This window comes from Oncorhynchus masou, chromosome 12 (assembly GCF_036934945.1).
Source record: "Oncorhynchus masou masou isolate Uvic2021 chromosome 12, UVic_Omas_1.1, whole genome shotgun sequence".
Classification (NCBI taxonomy): domain Eukaryota; kingdom Metazoa; phylum Chordata; class Actinopteri; order Salmoniformes; family Salmonidae; genus Oncorhynchus; species Oncorhynchus masou.
The window spans coordinates 22,565,424-22,587,866 of NC_088223.1; the positions used below are offsets into that span (position 1 = coordinate 22,565,424).

General features: G+C 42.3%; 1 protein-coding gene across 1 annotated transcript in view; it reads right to left on the minus strand.

The window, feature by feature from the left end:
• The window catches only part of LOC135549698 (CUB and sushi domain-containing protein 3-like), a gene marked incomplete at its 5' end in the record, with an annotated part of 323,045 nt that extends 304,659 nt beyond the window's left edge, over window positions 1-18,386 (minus strand). Inside the window, 2 exons of the mRNA XM_064979922.1 lie at window positions 2,256-2,377; window positions 18,251-18,386. Coding sequence (XP_064835994.1) covers window positions 2,256-2,377; window positions 18,251-18,386 — 258 coding nt within the window. The remainder of the gene's footprint in view (window positions 1-2,255; window positions 2,378-18,250) is intronic.
• Between the last annotated feature and the right edge of the window lie 4,057 nt (window positions 18,387-22,443).

The window sequence follows — 22,443 nt, forward strand, 5'->3', positions numbered from 1 at the left end:
GAAAGGACAGAGGAGAGAGAGAGAGTGAGAGAGGGCAGAGGTGAGAGAGAGAGAAGGCAGAGAGAGAGAGAGAGAGAGAGAGAGAGAGAGAGAGAGAGAAAAGAAAGAAAGAAAGAAAGAAAGAAAGAAAGAAAGAAAGAAAGAGGGCAGAGGCGGATCATATGGGAGGCCAGGAGGCACGGGTTACGGCTGCATGAGCCAGAGAACATGTTTGCTTAGGCTCAACAACATCTCTGCAGGCAGGCGACCCTGAGAGATGTAGGCAGTGAGGCTGGAATAAAAATCATAGAGCAGGAGGGGGAGGAAGAGGATGTGAGGAGGTATGCAGCGGTAGTGGCAGCTCACCCCTTCACGTTCCCTTTACTGGACCTTTACTGTGTCCCAAATGGCACCCTATTCCCAATTGGCCCTGGTAAAAAGGAGTGCACTATATAGGGAATAGGGTGCATTTGGGATGTGATCACTGACTGATAATCCTCTCAGAAGCTAGGACTGGGACTATAGAGCATTAAATAATAAATAATAAAAACATGTTTTTGTAGGATTAATATTATATTACAGTACAGTGTCTTTAATTTAAAAGAAAAGAACAAACACCGGGTGGTCTTTTTCAAAACTATAAAATATGCCTGTCAAAAAAGTATGTTGTTTCAGAAATATTTTTTCTTGTTTACCTTCTAGCAAAAAGATCAATGAGAAAAGCCCTCTGTAAGATACAATCTATTGTACTGTAATGCATTATCTTCACAGGCTGTCCAACCTGACACTCATTGGCATTGTCATCTTATCACCACTGCTATCATCCATGCATCCCGTTCAATGAAACCACCCATCCTCCCTGTCTCTCTCTACCTCTTCCTCTCCATCTCCCTTTACCTCTCCCTCCCTCCCTGCAGATTGCTCGTTGAGTGCAATTGAAATGACGAGAGTATTTGGTTTTGTAAGGGGTGACTATAAACAATCATTGACACCATTGACCTTATATTGCACTCGCTGGTGTTCATCATTGACATTCATTGACATTCATTGGCCCAACGGGTTTTATGGGGAGTCGGTTAGCTGCATTTGTATTTGTATTTATTATGGATCCCCATTAGTTCCTGCCAAGGCAGCAGCTACTCTTCCTGGGGTCAAGTAAAATTGAGACAGTTATATAATTTTAAAAACATTATTTTGTATTTCAACACAGGTTTCACAACACATTAAGTGTGTGACCTTAGGCCATTACTACCACATACACTACATGACCAAAAGCATGCTCATCCCCCCCTTTGCCGCTAAAACAGCCGCCACTCTTCTGGAAAGACTTTCCACTAGATGTTGGAACATTGCTGTGGGGACTTGCTTCCATTCAGCCACAAGAGCATTAGTGAGGTCAGACACTGATGTTGGGCGATTACGCGTGGCTCGCAGTCAGCGTTCCAATTCATCCCAAAGGTGTTCGATGGGGTTGAGGTCAGGGCTCTGTGCAGGCCAGTCAAGTTCTTCCACACCAATCTCGACAAACCATTTCCATATGGACCTCGCTTTGTGCACGGGGGCATTGTCATGCTGAAACAGGAAAGGGCCTTCCCCAAACTGTTGCCACAAAGTTGGAAGCACAGAACATTTAAGTCATGTTCGTCGGACTGCCAACGGCGCCGAGCTTTATTCCACTCCAGCTGACGCTTGTTATTGTGCATTGTGTTCTTAGGCTTGTGTGCGGCTGCTCGGCCATGGAAACCCATTTCATGAATCTCCCGATGAACAGTTCTTGCATGGTGGTGTGCTCAATTTTATACACCTGTCAGCATCGGGTGTGGCTGAATTAACCGAATCCACAAATATTTTTGTATATATGGTGTATCTACAACACAAAATCCATGTCTACGTGTGTGTATAGTGTGCCTGTTATCATGTGTGTGTGTGTGTGTGTGTGCATGTGTCTGTGCCAGTGTGTGTGTCTCTTCACAGTCACCGCTGTTCCATAAGGTGTATTTTTATTTGTTTTTTTAAATCTGATTTTACTGCTTGTATGAGTTACTTGATATCGAATTGAGTTCTATGTAGTCATGGCTCTATGTAGTACTATGCACCTCCCATTGTCTGTTCTGGACTTGAGGACTGTGACAGTACGGTAGTATCGGCAGCCAAGCTTCTCTCTCTCTCTCTCTCTCTCTCTCTCTCTCTCTCTCTCTCTCTCTCTCTCTCTCTCTCTCTCTCTCGTCTAGCAGTGTGACAGTGGATGGACTGAACAGTAGTAAAGTCTGGCCTACCTTATTGGGGTTGGTGGCCGTGAGTATCCAGACACACTGAGCGTTGGACTCATACTGGATGGGGAAGTTGGGCGAAGTGAATGTACCAGAAGGACCTTGAAGGTTAGAGCCGCATGTTTTCACTGTGAAAGAGAAAGAGGAAAATAAAGAAATTAAGGAAGGTTATTCATTTGGAACCTGACATTTATCAACCTGACACAAAAGTTGTGGTTAATTGGAGACAGATTTTGCCAAATGCTGTGTGTGTGTGATTACGTGCATGTGTAGGTAGTCGCTTTAGCTGTATTGATTTGGCTCACATTGGATGCTCGTATTAATGAAATATCGTCAAGACACCAGGGCCCCTTTGCTTGGGCTATATTCAACTCATAATTATACTTCAACATATTCTCAATAGAGCCTGCTGCTATCTGAACTAGAACAAGTCATTTAAGGCCAGGGTTTCTGTTGTCATGAATTAGCAATAGCATTTTATACTCAGATGACTAATTTCATGACAGCTGAACAAGTAAAAAAAAAACACCAAGGCCTTATTCATTATCTTAATGGAGAAACACCAGTCATTATTTGTTAAATACAGACACGGCTTGTCTGTGTCCCGTCTGTCCTGCCTGTATTCCAAATGCACTGACAGCTATGACAGATTACCGGGCTTACGGCTAACACAGCTAAAAAAGAGTTTCTGGAATATTAATCTGGAACAGGACAGTACTATGACTATAAAGTCTGTGTTATTGGTGCCGTTCATCAGCGACAATGCCAAAGTGACAATGTTGTGACGGAATCTCAAATAGCACCCCATTCCCTATTTAGTGCACTACTTTTAAACAGGGCCAGGTTTAAACAGGTTTTATCAGTCTCTGACATCTTGATTGCTTTTGAAAATAAATAAGTCATTATTTCTGTATGTAGCAAGGTGGCAACACCGATGACTCGGTAGACCCCTCAGGTATAATCCACACTCTGCTGGTCTGCTCAGAAAGTCACTGGCACATTGGGACAAACAGCATCACAAGTAGCCTTGAATACAGTGCACTATACGGTCACACATAACGCAGAATCTTTAAAGCACTTGGGTTAATTCAAGAAACCTTACATTGGGGTCCATTTACACAAGAGGTCAGATAAAGTCCAAAAATGATTTTGGGTAATATCAAATACCACTACTGCTACTTCATCTACCAGGTAGACTTCCTTCACTGGTAGATGTTTCCCCTTTATGTGTGGGCAGTAGTTTGTATGTACCTTGTTACCATTGCTATGGCAGATTCCATTGAATTTCAAACATAGATTTGACATCCAGGGCCAGACATGGAGTACTTCCGGTATCAACCACATAACTACAATGAGTAAAACGGGCCTCCCCATTCAAGTCAATGATGCCATAATGTGTGGACTAGCAGCCACTTTGAGTGTACTCATAGGATTAGAGCAGGAAGTTAAAGTAGAAAGTGTCCCATTCAGTCTCTACTTTATTATCATGATTCATTCTATTTCAATAGGATTAACCCGGGAGAGATGAGGAAGTGTTTCAGTAATACTACAAGCCAATGAGCAAGCAGAGAATGTCATTCCTGGGTATTTATAATGTCTGAGTCGTCCTCATAATAAGAGATGTGAACAACTGTCACTTTGGAGGTTATGTAATATCCTTGAGCTGGTGGGCTACAATAAAACAAATGTCACCGGGCTCTTTAATCATCCAGTCCCCACACTAATGTTTAAAATACAGGAAATAATAGACATGGAGTCGATCAACTATCTCATCAGCCTTAGCTATGAGAGCAATGACATTCCCATTGTGTGTCTGTAAGGGGAATACGATTTCTTCTTCTCAATACGACTTTGCTAATTAGTCTTCATTTGTTTAGTAAATGCAACACTTCCTATTACAATCTCATCTTGGGAGAGAAATAACGGATCCGCACTGAAAAAGAGAGGGAGAAAGAGATACAGACAGAGCCCTCGATAGAGAGAGAGAGAGAGAGAGAGAGAGAGAGAGAGAGAGAGAGAGAGAGAGAGAAAACAGAGCACCAATGAATAGTTAAATTGAAATTCATGATTAACTCTGCATACCCTTGGGCTGTCCTGAAAATATAGATCTAGGCAATTTTCTGCATGATTTCAAGTGGCATCTTCCTTAATTAGTTTATACAGCCTTTAGCCGCAGGAACAAACAGACATGTGGGTGACAGCCAGCCAGTGATTTAGTGGCCAGCTAAAGGTCAGGGTACCACGGCGAGAAAGAAAGTGCCGTAGAGGAAGGGAGGGGAGGAGAGGTGGGTGGGTGGGTGGGTGGGTGGGTGGAGGTGTGACGGGATCGGGGGATTGTGACACAAACACAGGGAACAAACATACACAATGGGCTCAGGGAGGGAGGTGAGAATCAGGGGATTTATTCTGTGATAGTATGGTGCTGTGGAACGTGGTATATGTGTGTGTGTGTGTGTGTCTCTCTCACTCTCTCTCTCTCTCTCTCTCTCTCTCTCTCTCTCTCTCTCTGTTTGTACATATGCCAGCTTGTGTGTATGTACACTGAACAACAATATAAATGCAAAATGTAAAGTGTTGGTCCCATGTTTCATGAGCTGAAATAAAAGATCCCTGTAATTTCCATATGCATTATTTTCCAAAAACTTATTTCTCTCACATTTTGTACACTAATTTGTTTACATCCCTGTTAGTGAGCATTTCTCATTTTCCAAGATAATCCATCCACCTGACAGTTGTGGCATATCAAGAAGCTGATTAAACAGGATGATCATTGCACATGTGCACCTTGTGCTGGTGACAATAAAAGGCCACTCTTAAATGTGCAGTTTTGTCACATAACACAATGCCACAGATAACTCAATTGTTGAAGGAGCGTGCAATTGGCATGTCCACCAGAGCTGTTGCCAGAGAATGTAATGTTAATTTCTCTACCATAAGACACCTCCAACATCGTTTTAGAGAATTTGGCAGTATGTCCAATCGGCCTCACAACCTCAGACCACATGTATGGCGTCGTGTGGGTGAGCGGTTTGCTGATGTCAACTTTGTGAATAGAGTACCCCTTGGTGACAGTGGGGTTATGGTATGGGCAGGCATAAGCTACGGACCATGAACACAATTTCATACTATCGATGGAAATTAGAATCCACAGAAATACCGTGATGAGATTCTGTGGCCAATTGTGAGGCCCATTTCTTTTAAGGTATCTGTGACCAACAGATGCATATTTGTATTCCGAGTCAGGGTTGGGTAGGTTACTTTCTAAATGTATTCCGTTAGAGTTACTAGTTACCTATCCAAAACTATAATCAGTAAAGTAACTATTGGATTACCCAAACTCAGTAACGTAATCTGATTACATGTACATGACTTTCCCCTTAACAGGCATTAGAAGAAGACAATTGTTATCAATTGAACGGCATCTATTGCAGGATAAATCCATGTTAAATTTGACATATCTGGCCATATATGGTTGTTAAATTTTACTTAATGGGTTGGTTATGTAGACTTCTTCGAAGCCATTGCTTTCTGCTACACACTGTATAATACTACGATTCAATTATATCTTTACATTAAAAACCAAAGTCTATCATAATTCCAGTCATTCCAATATATTTCATACCCCTTGATCTTCAAGAAGAGGACTTGGAAATATGAAAGTATAGATTAGCCAAATTGTTTTACTTGAGCATGACCCCAAAACTAAGGACTTATTAGCCAGCCCTACTCTGTTGTTTATGATTTTGTTGTCATGGAGGACTGATTGAGCTCGTTGATTCAAGTTGAAAAATAAATGCTGCGCTCATGGAATGCCATGCTTTGAGCACTACTGAAAAGTGCTATTTACATGTGAAAAATGAATGTCATATGCTGCAAGCACAATAGGACTATTGTTTATCTTTTTGTTGGTGACACTTGGATATCTTGATAATGTGCAGATATTTAAAGGGCACATCCACAGATGAAACAATATCAAAATCCCCACCCTGCCTGTTTTGGTAAAACAAAACTGAGGGATTGGCCTGGAGAAATGTGCTCACTCTCAGATTAATAGACATAGCTATGGATATCAAAAAAATATCAAAAAATATCAAAAAATGATATCAAAAAATATTGTTTCAACCATGTTATGAGTCTATTCAGTGTTTGTTTACATTTACAATTTTAACAAACATTGGAGAAAAACTATTTTGGGTTCTCATGGAGTGTGACAGTTGAACTAAACTCATGAGACATTTCTAAGTTACATTCTTCAATAATCAATGGATATATATACACATACACTACCGTTCAAGAGTTTGGGGTCACTTAGAAATGTTCTTGTTTTTGAAAGATAAGTACATTTTTTGTCCATTAAAGTAACATCAAATTGATCAGAAATACAGTGTAGACATTGCTAATGTTGTAAATGACTATTGTAGCTGGAAACAGCTGAATTTTGATGGAATATCTACATAGGCAAACAGAGGCCCATTATCAGCAACCATCACTCCTGTGTTCCAATGGTACGTTGTTTTAGTTAATCCAAGTTTATAATTTTAAAAGACAAATTTATCATTAGAAAACACTTTTGCAATTATGTTAGCGCAGCTGAAAACTGTTGTGCTGATTAAAGAAGCCTCATACGGCCTGGAATCAAACCAGGGCCTGTAGTGACACCTCTAGCACTGAGATACAGTGCCTTAGATTGCTGTGCCACTCGGGAGCCCTAGATCAGCTCTCCTACTCTGAGAATCTTTATAAATACGGGCCCTGATGATTTTAACTGTGATGATGGCAGTGGAGATGGTATTCTATTTGAAGAGAGCTAAGAGATGCCAACAAGAAAACAATGACTTTATACCTTTTATGTTATGACTTATTTCTCTGTAACGTGTAGTGGGAAACATGCCCATTTCAGAATATCATACATATCATTGCAATTTTCCCATTTAGATCGTGTTTGTGTTCATCTGAACAGAGTGAATAGTTTCTGGAACCATTTCCTCTGAATGATATCAGATTATCTCAACCGAGCCCCGAGTTTGAGCTTCAAACAAATCGAAGGCCTTTCAAACCAGGCTTTTTTTTATAACTGCGTAGGAATATCAAAGATGAGATTACTTGCAGATTTATTTTGAGGTATAAGATGTTTGTAGTTCAATAACACACATTAGCTGTACATCAATACTTTCAGTTCATTTACAGTATTTGGCTTTGTTGTGTTAAAAAAGCCCTATATTCCAATATCACGTGGTCCTAGTGGGAATCTGTTTTTAATTACTGTTTAATGTGCACAGATAGGCCTATACTTCATCTGTTTCTACAGTATACCTTGTAGTAACACTCCTGTGTGTGTGTGTGTGTGTGTGTGTGTGTGTGTGTGTGTGTGTGTGTGTGTGTGTGTGTGTGTGTGTGTGTGTGTGTGTGTGTGTGTGTGTGTGTGTGTGTGTGTGTGTGTGTGTGTGTGTGTGGGCGTGCATGCGTGCATGTGCCTGCATATGTGTGTTTGCCTGTCTGTGTACCTTCTCTCCCAACAACAGTATCGGAGCTGATTAAAGAAGTGATTAAGTACATTTTATTTTGCCGATCTTAATCCTTTCTTTTTATTGTCCAGTCTGAGATATGGCTTTTAATTTGCAACTCTGCCTAGAAGGCCAGCATCCCGGGGACTCCTCTTCACTGTTGATGTTGAGACTAGTGTTTTGCGGGTATTATTTAATGAAGCTGCCAGTTGAGGACTTGTGAGGCGTCTGTTTCTCAAACTAGAGACTCTAATGTACCTGTCCTCTTGCTCAGTTGTGCACCGGGGCCTCCCACTACTCTTTCTATTCTGGTTAGAGCCAGTTTACGCTGTTCTGTGAAGGGAGTAGTACACAGCGTTGAGCAAGATCCTCAGTTTCTTGGCAGTTTCTCACATGGAATAGCCTTCATTTTTCAGAACAAGAATAGACTGACGAGTTTCAGAAGAAAGTTCTTTGTTTCTGGGCATTTGAGCCTGTAATCGAACCCACAAATGCTGACGCTCCAGATACTCAACTAGTCTAAAGGCCCGTTTTATTGCTTCTTTAATTAGCACAAAAGTTTCCAGCTGCGCTAACATAATTGCAAAAGGGTTTTCTAATGACCAATTAGCCTTTTAAAATTATAAACTTAGATTAGCTAATACATTGTGCCATTGGAACACAGGAGTGATGGTTGCTGATAATGGGCCTCTGTTCGCCTATGTAGATATTCCATTAAAAATCAGACGTTTTCAGCTACAATAGTCATTTACAACATTAACAATGTCTACACTGTATTTCTGTATTTCATCAATTTGATGTTATTTTAGTGGACAAAAAATGTGCTTTTCTTTCAAAAACAAGGATATTTCTAAGTGTCCCCAAACTTTTGAACGGTAGTGTATATATTTAGTATATATAATTTATAAATCCAAAAATAGATCTAGGAAAAGGGTGCGATTTTGAGCATGTGTCCATTTGGATTTGAGAACAGCCATCCATAACAACCACAATCCGTAAGGCGCAAATAGCTAAATGAGAGAGCGGCAGTGTGATTCACATCAATTCATATCCATATCGCTGTAGACTACACCACTGCTGTCATCCTTACCTCCAAGCGTTTATACATGTCGGATAATCTTCAGATGCCGAAAGGAGTCGCACCATTGGAAGACATGGCTTGGACTGTAGCCTACAAAAGCCTATTATTGCTCTTGATCAAACACATTTGGTGTGTCATCATAGTGGCCTCTGACTTGTGGTCAGACTAGCTTAGGTTAAATTTTTTCAATCCTGATTTAAATGTCATTGAGAAAACAAAGAAGTGTCAAAAATGATTTTTGGCCCAATTTGTAAGTCGCTCTGGATAAGAGCGTCTGCTAAATGACTTAAATGTAAATGTAAATGTTGCTGGTAACGATACAGATTCCAGTTACTGTTTTTTGTAATCCCTTACATGTAATCCCATACATGTACATGTAATCCGTTACTCCCCAACCCTGTTCCCAGTCATGTGAAATCCATAAATTTGGGCCTAATTCATTTATTTAAATTTACTGTGTAAGTATGTCTGCATGTTTGTTTGTGTCTGCATGTTTGTTTATTGTTTTTGTATATATATGTGTGTGTGTGTGTGTGTGTGAGAGAGAGAGTGTGAGAGAGAGAGAGAGAGAGAGACAGAGAGACAGAGATAGGCGAATCTGTGTATGTATGATTTTATGTGTGTCTCTGTTTAAGCATGTGTCTGTTGAGGCGTCCGCGTATGTCTCCACCATGTGGAGTCTCGTCCTCAGTGCTCCTGGAACCCAGTGGTGAATGCAGCTGGCCGGATAGTAGACAGAGATCTCACCCAGTGGTGAAGGCAGCTGGCCTGATAGTAGACAGAGATCTCACCCAGTGGTGAAGGCAGCTGGCCTGATAGTAGACAGAGATCTCACCCAGTGGTGAAGGCAGCTGGCCTGATAGTAGACAGAGATCTCACCCAGTGGTGAAGGCAGCTGGCCTGATAGTAGACAGAGATCTCACCCAGTGGTGAAGGCAGCTGGCCGGATAGTAGACAGAGATCTCACCCAGTGGTGAAGGCAGCTGGCCCGATAGTAGACAGTGATCTCACCCAGTGGTGAAAGCAGCTGGCCTGATAGTAGACAGAGATCTCACCCAGTGGTGAAGGCAGCTGGCCTGAGAGTAGACAGAGTTCTCACCCAGTGGTGAAGGCAGCTGGCCTGATAGTAGACAGAGATCTCACCCAATGGTGAAGGCAGCTGGCCTGAAAGTAGACAGAGATCTCACCCAGTGGTGAAGGCAGCTGGCCTGATAGTAGACAGAGATCTCACCCAGTGGTGAAGGCAGCTGACCTGATAGTAGACAGAGATCTCACCCAATGGTGAAGGCAGCTGGCCTGAAAGTAGAGATCTCACCCAGTGGTGAAGGCAGCTGGCCTGATAATAGACATATCTCACCCAATGGTGAAGGCAGCTGGCCTGAAAGTAGACAGAGATCTCACCCAGTGGTGAAGGCAGCTGGCCTGAAAGTAGAGATCTCACCCAGTGGTGAAGGCAGCTGGCCTGATAATAGACAGATATCTCACCCAATGGTGAAGGCAGCTAGCCTGATAGTAGATAGAGATCTCACCCAATGGTGAAGGCAGCTGGCCTGATAATAGACAGAGATCTCACAAAAATGGTGAAGCCAGAAGGCCTGATAGTAGACAGAGATCTCACCCAGTGGTGAAGGCAGCTGGCCTGATAGTAGACAGAGATCTCACCCAGTGGTGAAGGCAGCTGGCCTGATAGTAGACAGAGATCTCACCCAGTGGTGAAGGCAGCTGGCCTGATAGTAGACAGAGATCTCACCCAGTGGTGAAGGAAGCTGGCCTGATAGTAGACAGAGATCTCACCCAGTGGTGAAGGCAGCTGGCCTGATAGTAGACAGAGATCTCACCCAGTGGTGAAGGAAGCTGGCCTGATAGTAGACAGAGATCTCACCCAGTGGTGAAGGCAGCTGGCCTGATAGTAGACAGAGATCTCACCCAGTGGTGAAGGCAGCAGGCCTGATAGTAGACAGAGATCTCACCCAGTGGTGAAGGCAGCTGGCCTGATAATAGACAGAGATCTCACCCAGTGGTGAAGGCAGCTGGCCTGATAGCCTGCAGGGCGCCTGAGAAAGAGACACAGACCTCACACAGTGTCTGGAAACATGGTGCTTACACACCCGATTACACACTAACACCTCACACCCACTCCTGTCTCACTGTACCACAGTAGTGGCCAAGTAATAAAGGCATGAGCCCTTAACCCCCCTCACTCCCTGTGTCTTTTGTCTCCATGTTTGATTCTCTATTTGTCTCCATTTCCATCTCTCTTTCTCTCTCTCGTTCACTATCTCAGTCTGTTTGTCACTTTCTCTCTTTCTCTCTCTCTCAATTCATTTCTCTTTTTGACCTCTCTATCTCTGTCACTGTCACTGTAGTCAACACAACATAAGCAGTATCACTAAAGTGATGGCCTAAGAGTGGTATTAAAAAGTCCTCAAAGTCAGTCTCACTAGCTAGTCCCTCCATCCTTCAGTGTGCTTCTCCACATGTACATCGTGACAACAACGTATGGACATAGAAATGGGATTTGTAACCATTCAGTTTTGGGGTCGGAGAGTGTCAGCTCGGCCTCAGTGAAACAGAATCTGCATTCTATCTAGGGGACGTAGATCTAGGCATGCCTGTGTTCCATGGACTGACAGCTCAATTACTGCTTACTAAATGAAGAGCCTTGGCTCTCCCTGCTGGGTGCATGGCGTAACTTATAGCAAGCACGCCGAGCAGCCAGATAGAAATTATCTATACAATTACGGGACACGATGGTGAGCAAACAATTCATTACCTTTCTAACCCCCACCTTCACAAACAAGAAACATGAGGGACAAGACAGGGCTATACTCTCTGGTTCATCTAACACTGAGGGATAATGGCATCATGCATGCTGGGAGAGGCAAAATAAAGTCTCTGAAATCTGACTTTGGTTGGAATTAAGTCCCTTTTTTCCCAGTTTGTTTTTGTTAGGCAAATTAACAGTTCAGAGATCCAGATTGCGGATCCTCCTCTTTTTGTTATTGTCTACAGTATTTTAATGGTGAACTTTCACAAACCCAGCTCTCCCAGTCAGGGATGCCAAGCCAAGCCAGGGAGATAAGCCTACACTTGAAGACATCAAGATAATTAGTCGTTTGCCGTTGATAAAACACCCTGCACATGTTTTACTTGTGTTCTATCCTATTGTTGGTGTTTTATGTCCGCCAACGTTCAGGCTGACCTTCCGCTGGGGGAAAACGAGCCAATTCAGCAGAGAGAATAAAGTTTAGCTGGTCTGATTGGCGACTCGGAAGAACGGGAGGTACAAAGTAACCTAAAAAACAATGGCCACTGAGAATGATCAATGACATCATTAACCCTGACCCAGGGTACTTTGCCTTTTTCCCTTCCGAACAGGAGTGGTCTGGTCTCACACACCGACAAACACGAGCAGGGAGAGACACACACGCACACACACAAGGAGGCAAGCCGGTACAAGCACGCATGTTCACCCAACACACACACACATACACACACGGAAAGTGGCTGCGAAACATTGCCTGCCCATTTCAAGACGTAATTTGTAATACTGTCCGCAGTAAAACTTATCATACATCATTTACAGCTAGTGGCGGTCTCCCGAGCTATACACAGGACAGTTCTGGCAGCAGTGTTATTACCATTATGTATATACGTACAGTACCAGTCAAACGTTTGGACACACCTACTCAATCAAGGTTTTTCTTTATTTTTACTATTTTCTACATTGTAGAATAATAGTGAAGACATCAAAACAATTAAATAACACATATGGAATCATGTAGTAACCAAAAAGGTGTTAAACAACTCAAAATATACTTGAGATTCTTCAAAGTAGCCACACTTTGCCTTCCTGACAACTTTGCACACTCTTGGCATTCTCTCAACCGGCTTCAGGAGGTGCATTTCAATTAGCAGGTGTGCCTTGATAAAAGTTAATTTGTGGAATTTCTTTCCTTCTTAATGCGAACGAGCCAATCAGTGTTGTGACGAGGTAGGGGTGATATACAGATGATAGCCCTACTTGGTAAAAGACCAAGTCCATATTATGGCAAGAACAGCTCAAATAGCAGCATACCACCCTGCACGCCAGCAGCATACCACCCTGCATCCATCCCACTGCTGGCTTGCTTCTGAAGCTTAGCAAGGTTGGTCCTGGTCAATCCCTGGATGGGAGACCAGATGCTGCTGGAAGTGGTGTTGGAGGGCCAGTATGAGGCACCCTTTCCTCTGGTCTAAAAAATATCCCAATGCCTCAGGGCAGTGATTGGGGACATTGGGGTGTTGTCTTTCTGCTGGGATGTTAAATGGGTGTCCTGACTCTCTGTGGTCACAAAAGATCCCATGACACTTATTGTAAGGGTATTAACCCTGGTGTCCTGGCTAAATTCCCAATCTGGCACTCATACGGTCACCTAATCATCCCCAGCTTACAATTGGTTTATTAATTTCGCCCCTGTAACTATTCACCAGGTTGTTTCTGTCAGTGAGAATGTGTTCTCAGTCAACTTACCTGGTTAAATAAAAATAAGCAAAGAGAAATGACAGTCCATCATTACTTTACGACATGAAGGTCAGTCAATCCAGAAAATGTCAAGGAATTTAAAAGTTTCTTCAAGTACAGTTTCAAAAATCATCAAGCGCTATGATGAAAGTGACTCTCATGAGGACCGCCACAGGATAGGAATACCCAGAGTTACCTCTGCTGCAGAGGATAAGTTCATTAGAGTTAACTGCACCTCAGAAATTAATCCCCAAATAAATGCAAGTATAAATAAATAAAATTAAGAAACATCTCAACATCAACTGTTCCGAGGAGACTGCATGAATCAGGCCTACATGGTCGAATTGCTGCAAAGAAACCACTACTAAAGGACAACAAGAAACATGAGCAATGGACATAAGACCGATGGAAAATGTCCTTTGGTCTGATGCATCCAAATTTTAGAATTTTGGTTCCAATAGCGGTGTCTTTGTGAGACGCAGAATAGGTGAACTGATGATCTCCGTATGTGTGGTTCCCACCGTGAAGAATGGAGGAAGAGGTGTGATGGTGTGGGGGTGCTTTGCTGGTGACACTGTTTGTGATTTATTTAGAATTCAAGTCACACTTACCAGCATGGCTACCAAAGCATTCTGCAGCGATATTCCATCCCATCTGGTTTGCACTTAGCGGGACTATCATTTGTTTTTCAACAGGACAATGACCCAAAACACACCTCCAGGCTGTGTAAGGGCTATTTGACCAAAAAGGAGAGTGATGAAGTGCTGCATCAGATGACCTGGTATCCACAATCACCTGACCTCAACCCAATTGAGATGGTTTGGGATGAGTTGGACCACAGAGTGAAGAAAAAGCAGCCAACAAGTGCTCAACATATGTGGGAACTCCTTTAAGACTGTTGGGAAATCATTCCAGGTGAAGCTGGTTGAGAGAATGCCAAAGTGTGCAAAGCTGTCATCAAGGCAAGGGGTGGCTACTTTGAAGAATCTCAAATATAAAATATATTTGTTTAACACTGTTTTGGTTACTACATGATTCTATATGTGTTATTTCACAGATTTGATGTCTTCACTATTATTCTACAATGTAGAAAATAGTAAAATAAAGAAAAACCCTTGAATGAGTAGGTGTGTCCAAACTTTTGAATGGTACTGTATACACCAGTGGAGGCTGCTGAGGGGAGAATGGCTCATAATAATGCCTGGAACGTGGAAATGGAATGGTATCAAACACCTGGAAACCATGTGTTTGACGTCTTTGATTCCATTCCACAGATTCCGCTCCAGTCATTACCACGAGCCCGTTCTCCACATTAAGGTGCCACCAACCTCCTGTGGTATATATTGTACATGTACACATTCAAATGTTGCTTTGCTAGTTTTAAAGAAACAAGGATGTCCTGATGCTTTTTTGTTTACTTATTTAACCATTATTTAACTAGGCAAGTCAGTTAAGAACAAATGATTATCTACCCCGGCCAAACCCTAACCCGGACAACTCTGGGCCAATTGTGCACCACACTATCGGTCTGTAGAAACACCTCTAGCACTGAGATGCAGTGCATTAGACCACTGTGCATTTCATCATTTCCATACACAATACAGTAAAGTATGTTTTGTCTTTTGGCATTTGGCGTCTATTTATTGGATTGTCCCTGATAATCGACAGAGCCTAAGTACAACTGAAAAACGACCCTATTTTCTACCCTATTCTCTAACCTATTCTCTAACCTATTCTCTAACCTATTCTCTAACCTATTCTCTAACCTATTCTCTAACCTATTCTCTACCCTATTCTCTACCCTATTCTCTAACCTATTCTCTAACCTATTCTCTAACCTATTCTCTAACCTATTCTCTAACCTATTCTCTAACCTATTCTCTAACCTATTCTCTAACCTATTCTCTATATAGTGAATGTCTTTTAATAAGACCAGTAAGGGCCCTGGTCATAAGTTGTGCACTAAATAGGGAATATTTTTTGTCCTCCTAATAAAGTTCAACTGGCAGTGGATACAGCCGGTTATACGTCATGATATCATACACTTCCTGGATGTATTTAGTCATATCAACCCTCTTCCATGCTTCAAAGACACTGCCAATCAGACTAAAGTACTGAAAGAAGTGAGAAGAATGTGTGGGCATATCGGCCTAACCAGCTGTCTGGTTGTCATGTGGCCATATGGCACTAGTGTTCACTGACATACTGTAATGCATTGAGATATGGTGGCGGATAAGTCATTTGTGGGACACAAGGACATTGCAGAGTTGACAATTGACAAGAAACAAGATCAAGAGTGCCTGTGACTTGTTTTTATATACAGTAGTGAACTATTAAGTGTTGGTTTGATGGGAGGTTTGCAATATCCATCAGACAACTCATGTAAATAAGAAAGACAGGCATATTGAATGTTCAAACTGAAAATGGTTCTGAGATTACAAGGTTTTAGCACATCCTCTCTATCGAACAACCTTCTCTGAATAATAATGACCTCAAATTGAATCAAGAAAGAGCACTACTGTACCCCTGATACTGTGACCACGAAGTATCATCATACCTACGAATCTTAATTTTATGTTGAGAGACTTTCAGAGTTAATTTGGATAATTTAATTTAGATCTATTTTGACTCTTGACATACTGTAGGAACCTCCCCTCTTAGGGAACACAACAGCAGAATCCAGTATAAAACCGTTTAGACTGCTAAATAAGAAAAACAAGATACATACAATCCAACAAAAAAAGTGTTAAATGCTTTAAAGAATCCAAGGTCCAGGCACTCAGGTGGATTTTAAAGTGTAAACGTGTAGGTGTTTTTACATGCTCTATGTCCATTAAAAATGCCTTACATATTAAAGGCATGCAGTGTATTGAAAAACACCTACAGTGTTTTAGCATAGAACCTTAATTTAGTTTGGTGTAAAACTACCATGTAAACAGTACCGTAATCAACCCTCTACGCCATCAGCTGTTATTAACCATAAAGTAAACGCTGCTTCTATACATATCTGCCATCATTGGAAATAAGAATTTGTTCTTAACTCGCTTGCCAAGTTAAACATGAAATAAAAATCACATAAATTAAATCAAATAAAAATGTGTAAACAACTCAAACTACAGCCAAAAACGTTTGCATGACAGCACGAACACATCTGCTACCAGTTATTACTCCTGCAGACAGCAAGCTTAGCTTATTTTTTATTTTAAAGAAACAGATCAATAAACATCTTGTCACATCTTAAATCAGAGATGAGCAACGCCAGTCCTCGGGGGTGTGATTGGTGTTGCTCGTTTGCCCCAGTCCCAGCTAACCTGACTCCAGGAAGCCTAGAGATTAAGAGTGTTGGGTCAGTAACTGAAAGGTCGCTGTTTCGAATCCCTGAGTCAACTAGGGGAAAAATCTGTTGATGTGACCTTCTATGAGGCACTTAACCCTAGTTGCTCTGGATAAGAGTGTCTGCTAAAATGTAATCAACAAATAATGATCTTTAGTTTAAAATACAATTTGTTTAATCACCTGTGTTTGCTAGGTATGGGGGAAAAGTGTGACACTACTTCGATCCCCTGAAGACTGGAGTTGCCCGTCCCTCATCTAAATATCTAACTGATCAGTATATATGAATAGTGTATAGGAAGTATTTTGGTTGTCTCTTGGTGTCTTGACTAATTATATGTAGTATAATATTGTCTTTGTGTTGTCTTTTCTCTGAGTAGCTATTGCATGATCAACAGCTAATGGGAATCCTAATAAATTAACTAAACATTAGTCTGAAGGGAGTCTCCTGCTTAGAGACAAGCCGATGCAAGGATGTTATAAGATACACCCCAGAGACATGGGTATCCTGGAGACATTGTTCAGGGCGGTCAGTTCCCAGGGTGGCATCACAGTCACACAAGTGACAGGATTCGGCTTAATTGATATCAGCTGTGTTTAATTGATTAGATAATAATGTCTACACATTTTAGGGAAAACAAACAACAGGTGAACGTTTCATTAATGACAGGAGAGACAGGAAGGGAGTGAGAGCTGGGAAAGGGAGTGAAAGAGAAAGAGAGAGAGAGAGAGAGAGAGAGAGAGAGAGAGAGGGGAGAGGGAGATAGAAGACTTATCCAGCAAGACAATAATTATGCCTTGAAGTTGTTGTCCATTGCCGCATCAACTAATTTCAGTACCTAATTACCTATAATTAAACTCTGCCTGAAATACTAGAACATTTTCTTTATTTTATTGTTTGCCCGGCTGGAGAGCACAACCTGAGGATGGCTCTGATGAATGAATGTAGGGCGTGATATGCAAGATGCTTTAAATGTTACACACAGTATAATTTTACTTTGTTTACTGATCTGCAAAGTGGGTCGTCCGAGCCACTCCGGAGGCCTCACAGTGGCCTGGGATAGGATTGGTTGGTCAATGTGTGTGTCACCATCAAAATGGACCACGATTGGTTGATGAATGTGTGTGTGTGTGTCACAAAAAAGGATCAGGCCCACAGGTGTCCCAGCTACCTCTAACAACCTGTCTGCTTGTCACACCAACCCTCCCCTGCGGTAACACTGACTAATCAAACCTCAGCAGGTCTCTGATCCGCTGTTGAACATCATGAACATTTCACAGAATCCCAAATTATATTTCAAATCAATCTCTCAGCAAAACCAAGCCACCAAAATGTTGCTCAGTTGAAAATGACAAAGTACTCTGACATTTCCATGAGGGCTCCATATCTATATTCTCAATGAATTTTGGGACCCAGGAGCCATGCACTGCGTCCTAAATAGTGGCCTATTCCCCATATAGTTTGCTACTTTTGACCAGCCCCCTATGGGCCCTTGTCAAAAGTAGTGCACTAAATAAGGAATAGGGTGCCATTTGGGGTCCAGGAGCATGCAGGCAGTTGCCAGGGGTGCTAACTGACCTTTGCAGACGGGGCGGTGGTCACTCCAGGCAGCGAACACCTCGGCCACCCTCTGACAGGTGATGGTCTTGGAGCCTTGGAGCACGTGGTCCTCATTACAGAGGAACTGGACGGTGGCTCCAATACTGTTGTTGGGAGAGATGGAACACAGACAGGCAGACACACATGTACAGGCACATTCCCACACGCACGCACACACACACACACACACACACACACACACACACACACACACACACACACACACACACACACACACACACACACACACACACACACACACACACACACACACACACACACAGGAGTGTTACTACAAGGTATACTGTAGAAACAGATGAAGTATAGGCCTATCTGTGCACATTAAACAGTAATTAAAAACAGATTCCCACTAGGACCACGTGATATTGGAATATAGGGCTTTTTTAACACAACAAAGCCAAATACTGTAAATGAACTGAAAGTATTGATGTACAGCTAATGTGTGTTATTGAACTACAAACATCTTATACCTCAAAATACATCTGCTAGTAATCTCATCTTTGATTTTCCTACACAGTAAAAAAAAAAGCCTGGTTTGAAAGGCCTTCGATTTGTTTGAAGCTCAAACTTGGGGCTCGGTTGAGATAATCTGATATCATTCAGAGGAAATGGTTCCAGAAACTATTCACTCTGTTCAGATGAACACAAACACGATCTAAACGGGAAAATTGCAATGATATGTATGATATTCTGAAATGGGCATGTTTCCCACTACACGTTACAGAGAAATAAGTCATAACATAAAAGGTATAAAGTCATTGTTTTCTTGTTGGCATCTCTTAGCTCTCTTCAAATAGAATACCATCTCCACTGCCATCATCACAGTTAAAATCATCTTGGCCCATATTTATAAAGAGTCTCAGAGTAGGAGTTGTACAGCAGTCTCTAGCACGGCATCTCAGTGCTAGAGGTGTCACTACAGACACTGGTTTGATTCCAGGCTGTATCACAACTGGCTTTTATTGGGAGTCCCATTGGGTGGCGCATTTGCCCAGCATCGTGCAGGTTAGGGTTTGGCGGGGGTAGGCTGTCATTGTAAATAAGAATTTGTTCTTTACTGGTTTGCCTAGTTAAATAAAGGTCAAAAAAGATATATATGATTATGTCCATTCATTCTAATCTCAAAGGCTAAACTGATCCTAGATCAGTACTCCTACCCTAAGATACCTTATGATTACAGGCCCTGAGCTCAATATTGACCTAGGTTTTGCACACATTGAGCTGCTGCTGTCAATATTCCACAGTGAAGTGGTGTGTGTGTCATTGAATGAGCACTTAAAGATGAGAGGAGAAGTGATTCCTATTCAGATGGAGCGATACTAGAGGCTAGTGTCATATTCAGGTTGAACTGTATTACTGGTGTGTGTCACGCTCATGACACTGCACTCATAATGACACCAGAGTACCTTCCTTCTACAATCAATGTCCAGAGTCCTTCCACTGTCATTGACAGGCGATATGGCCCTCGGAGAATATTCATGTTAACAGCTGTAGGCTGTTTGTTTTAACTTCATCTGCTTTGTCTATACTGGGAATATAAATAACTCATAAATAATCAAATCAAATCTATTTATATAGCCCTTCGTACATCAGCTGATATCTCAAAGTGCTGTACAGAAACCCAGCCTAAAACCACAAACAGCAAGCAATGCAGGTGTAGAAGCACGGTGGCTAGGAAAAACTCCCTAGAAAGTCCAAAACCTAATAAGAAACCTAGAGAAGAACCAGGCTATGAGGGGTGGCCAGTCCTCTTCTGGCTGTGCCGGGTGGAGATTATAACAGAACATGGCCAAGATGTTCAAATGTTCATAAATGACCTGCATGGTCAAATAATAATAATCACAGTAGTTGTCGAGGGTGCAGCAAGTCAGCGCCTCAGTAAATGTAGTAAATAATATAGTATTTGTTTATTTTTGTATTGTTCTTTATAGTTGTGGTGGGAAAAAAACTTTCATCAGTATGTTCTCCAACACATTGCAACATGCAAGCCACATGAGAGGTGCCCAGGGTGCAAAATTCCTGTAATCTTCCTACAATTCCCTGGTTTTGCAGCAATCCCGAGAGGAGGAGATTTCCTGCTTATTTCCTTCTGATTCCAGGAATTTTCCACCCAGGAGTTCTGGGAAACCTGGGAATTTTGGGAAAGTTCCAGGAACTTTGCAACCCTAGAGGTGCCTTGCCACAGGCTTTGCAAATCCAGTGTCCTGTCTCTCCGGGCCCAGGGGTGCTATGTTAGTAAGGGTCCATTCTTCACCCCAAAATGACCTACCTAAAGTCGGAGCCCACCCTCTTGCCGTTCTCTGGTTCCCCCGGGTCAGGACAGGAGTTGGACGCCTGCTTGATGCCCCCCTCATTCACTGGACAGGGGAGATAAGAGCAGAGCATTATGATATATACAGGAGAGCAGTCGGAGAGGGCCAGAGAAAGAGGACAAGGCTCTCATGCTGGCCCTGTGCCTCTGTTCTTACACAATAGCCACCACACCAACACTCAGCATGTACAGGATGTTAGGTGCACAGCAAGATGGGGGAGGAGATGGGACAGCTACCACACCAACACTCAGCATGTACAGGGTGTTAGGTGCACAGCAAGATGGGGGAGGAGATGGGACAGCTACCACACCAACACGCATCATGTACAGGGTGTTAGGTGCACAGGAAGATAGTGGAGCAGCAACAAGATCTCATAGTTTCCCTTTGAAATTTGACATATTATGGATGAATGTCTATTTTTGATGCATTCATTCTGCATGGATACAGGGTTAAAACTGAAACAAAACACACATTTTAACAGTTTAGGCATTAATTCTGAGAGGTTCAGTTTGGGGAAGGATGAAAACGAAATAATAGAAAACTACGCACCATTAACATCATTTATCATCAGCTATTCTCATGGCTTGCTAGAGCGTTGTGACCTGCGGTGGTGCAGTGGTATAAGCAGTAACCTCTTACCCTGAGCATCATCAGTTTGCGCCTAGTGTTGGGCAATCTATCGACATTCTCACAACCTGATTGTGATTCATTTGGATCACTTTCCATCTGAGACAGAGAGTGGCATGTCAGTTTTCATTTTCCCTGTGACTGAGCCTCACTCACACCATGGCCATTAATATTTGTCCACAACACCATGGTCTGACTGGAGGGAGGAGGGCAAGGAAGGGGAGGGGAGAGGGGGGCTAGTGTCTACACCAAGCTAATTACAGACCAATGCGTTGGACCACATCTGACCATGCATCTCAATGTTTTAGAGGTGGTTATGGTGGTCAAAAGCCAGCTGCAGCAGCCCATTGTTCACTGTCTCAAAGACCTGTCTTTTCAGGAGAAAATAACAGATTTAAATTATTTAAATGCTTGTCAGGGACCAGACTTTAGTCCGGAGGGTTAGGAAGTATTTTGTAATATTTTTGAAATTCAGGTAAATATATAAACCACAGTCAAAATGAATAAGTATTTTGTGTGGCTAGCTAGGAACCTCCTTCGAAGAGACATGTGTACTTCCAACACAGTGCTATCTCTGTCAACTATGTCCATTTACATCTATTCCTTGCTCCCAAAATATCTCTGTCGCGTAAAGACAAGCACACTCAGGTCTTGCCACATTTAGACTTCCAAACAGGAACCCAGTCTTCTATGCTGTTCTTCCAGCCGTTCTGTCCTCTCTATCTTCAACTGCACAGATGGTGTCCATTACTATTGATGTGTCATGTGGCACGACATCAACACTCAGCTGAGTGCTGTTTATCAAATCCACTAGTCCTAGCTCCATCTCTTGGTCTTGTTTACCGGCTGCCTAATGGAGGATGCCAGTACATCGGGTCAGATAGCAAATAGCTAGCTTGCATAATGCATAATGCTAGGCTGGCTGGATGGGGAATTAGATGACTGATGATCAGTGGCTGGGTGTACCACACAATGGCTAGCATCGCAAATGGTATTCTATTCCTACTTTTGATCGAAACCCTATGGATCCTGGTCAAAAAGAGTGCACTACAATATGGTATAATTAGGGACGTACCCAATATCCAGATTCTTAATTCCTATTTAATTTCCGTTGGGTTTAGTTTGAGGAGCTGAAGTTGAAGACAGGAACCAATATGACAGCATGCAGAGCAGAGGGAGCACAGAAGTATTTAATAGAAGGAAGATCCATGA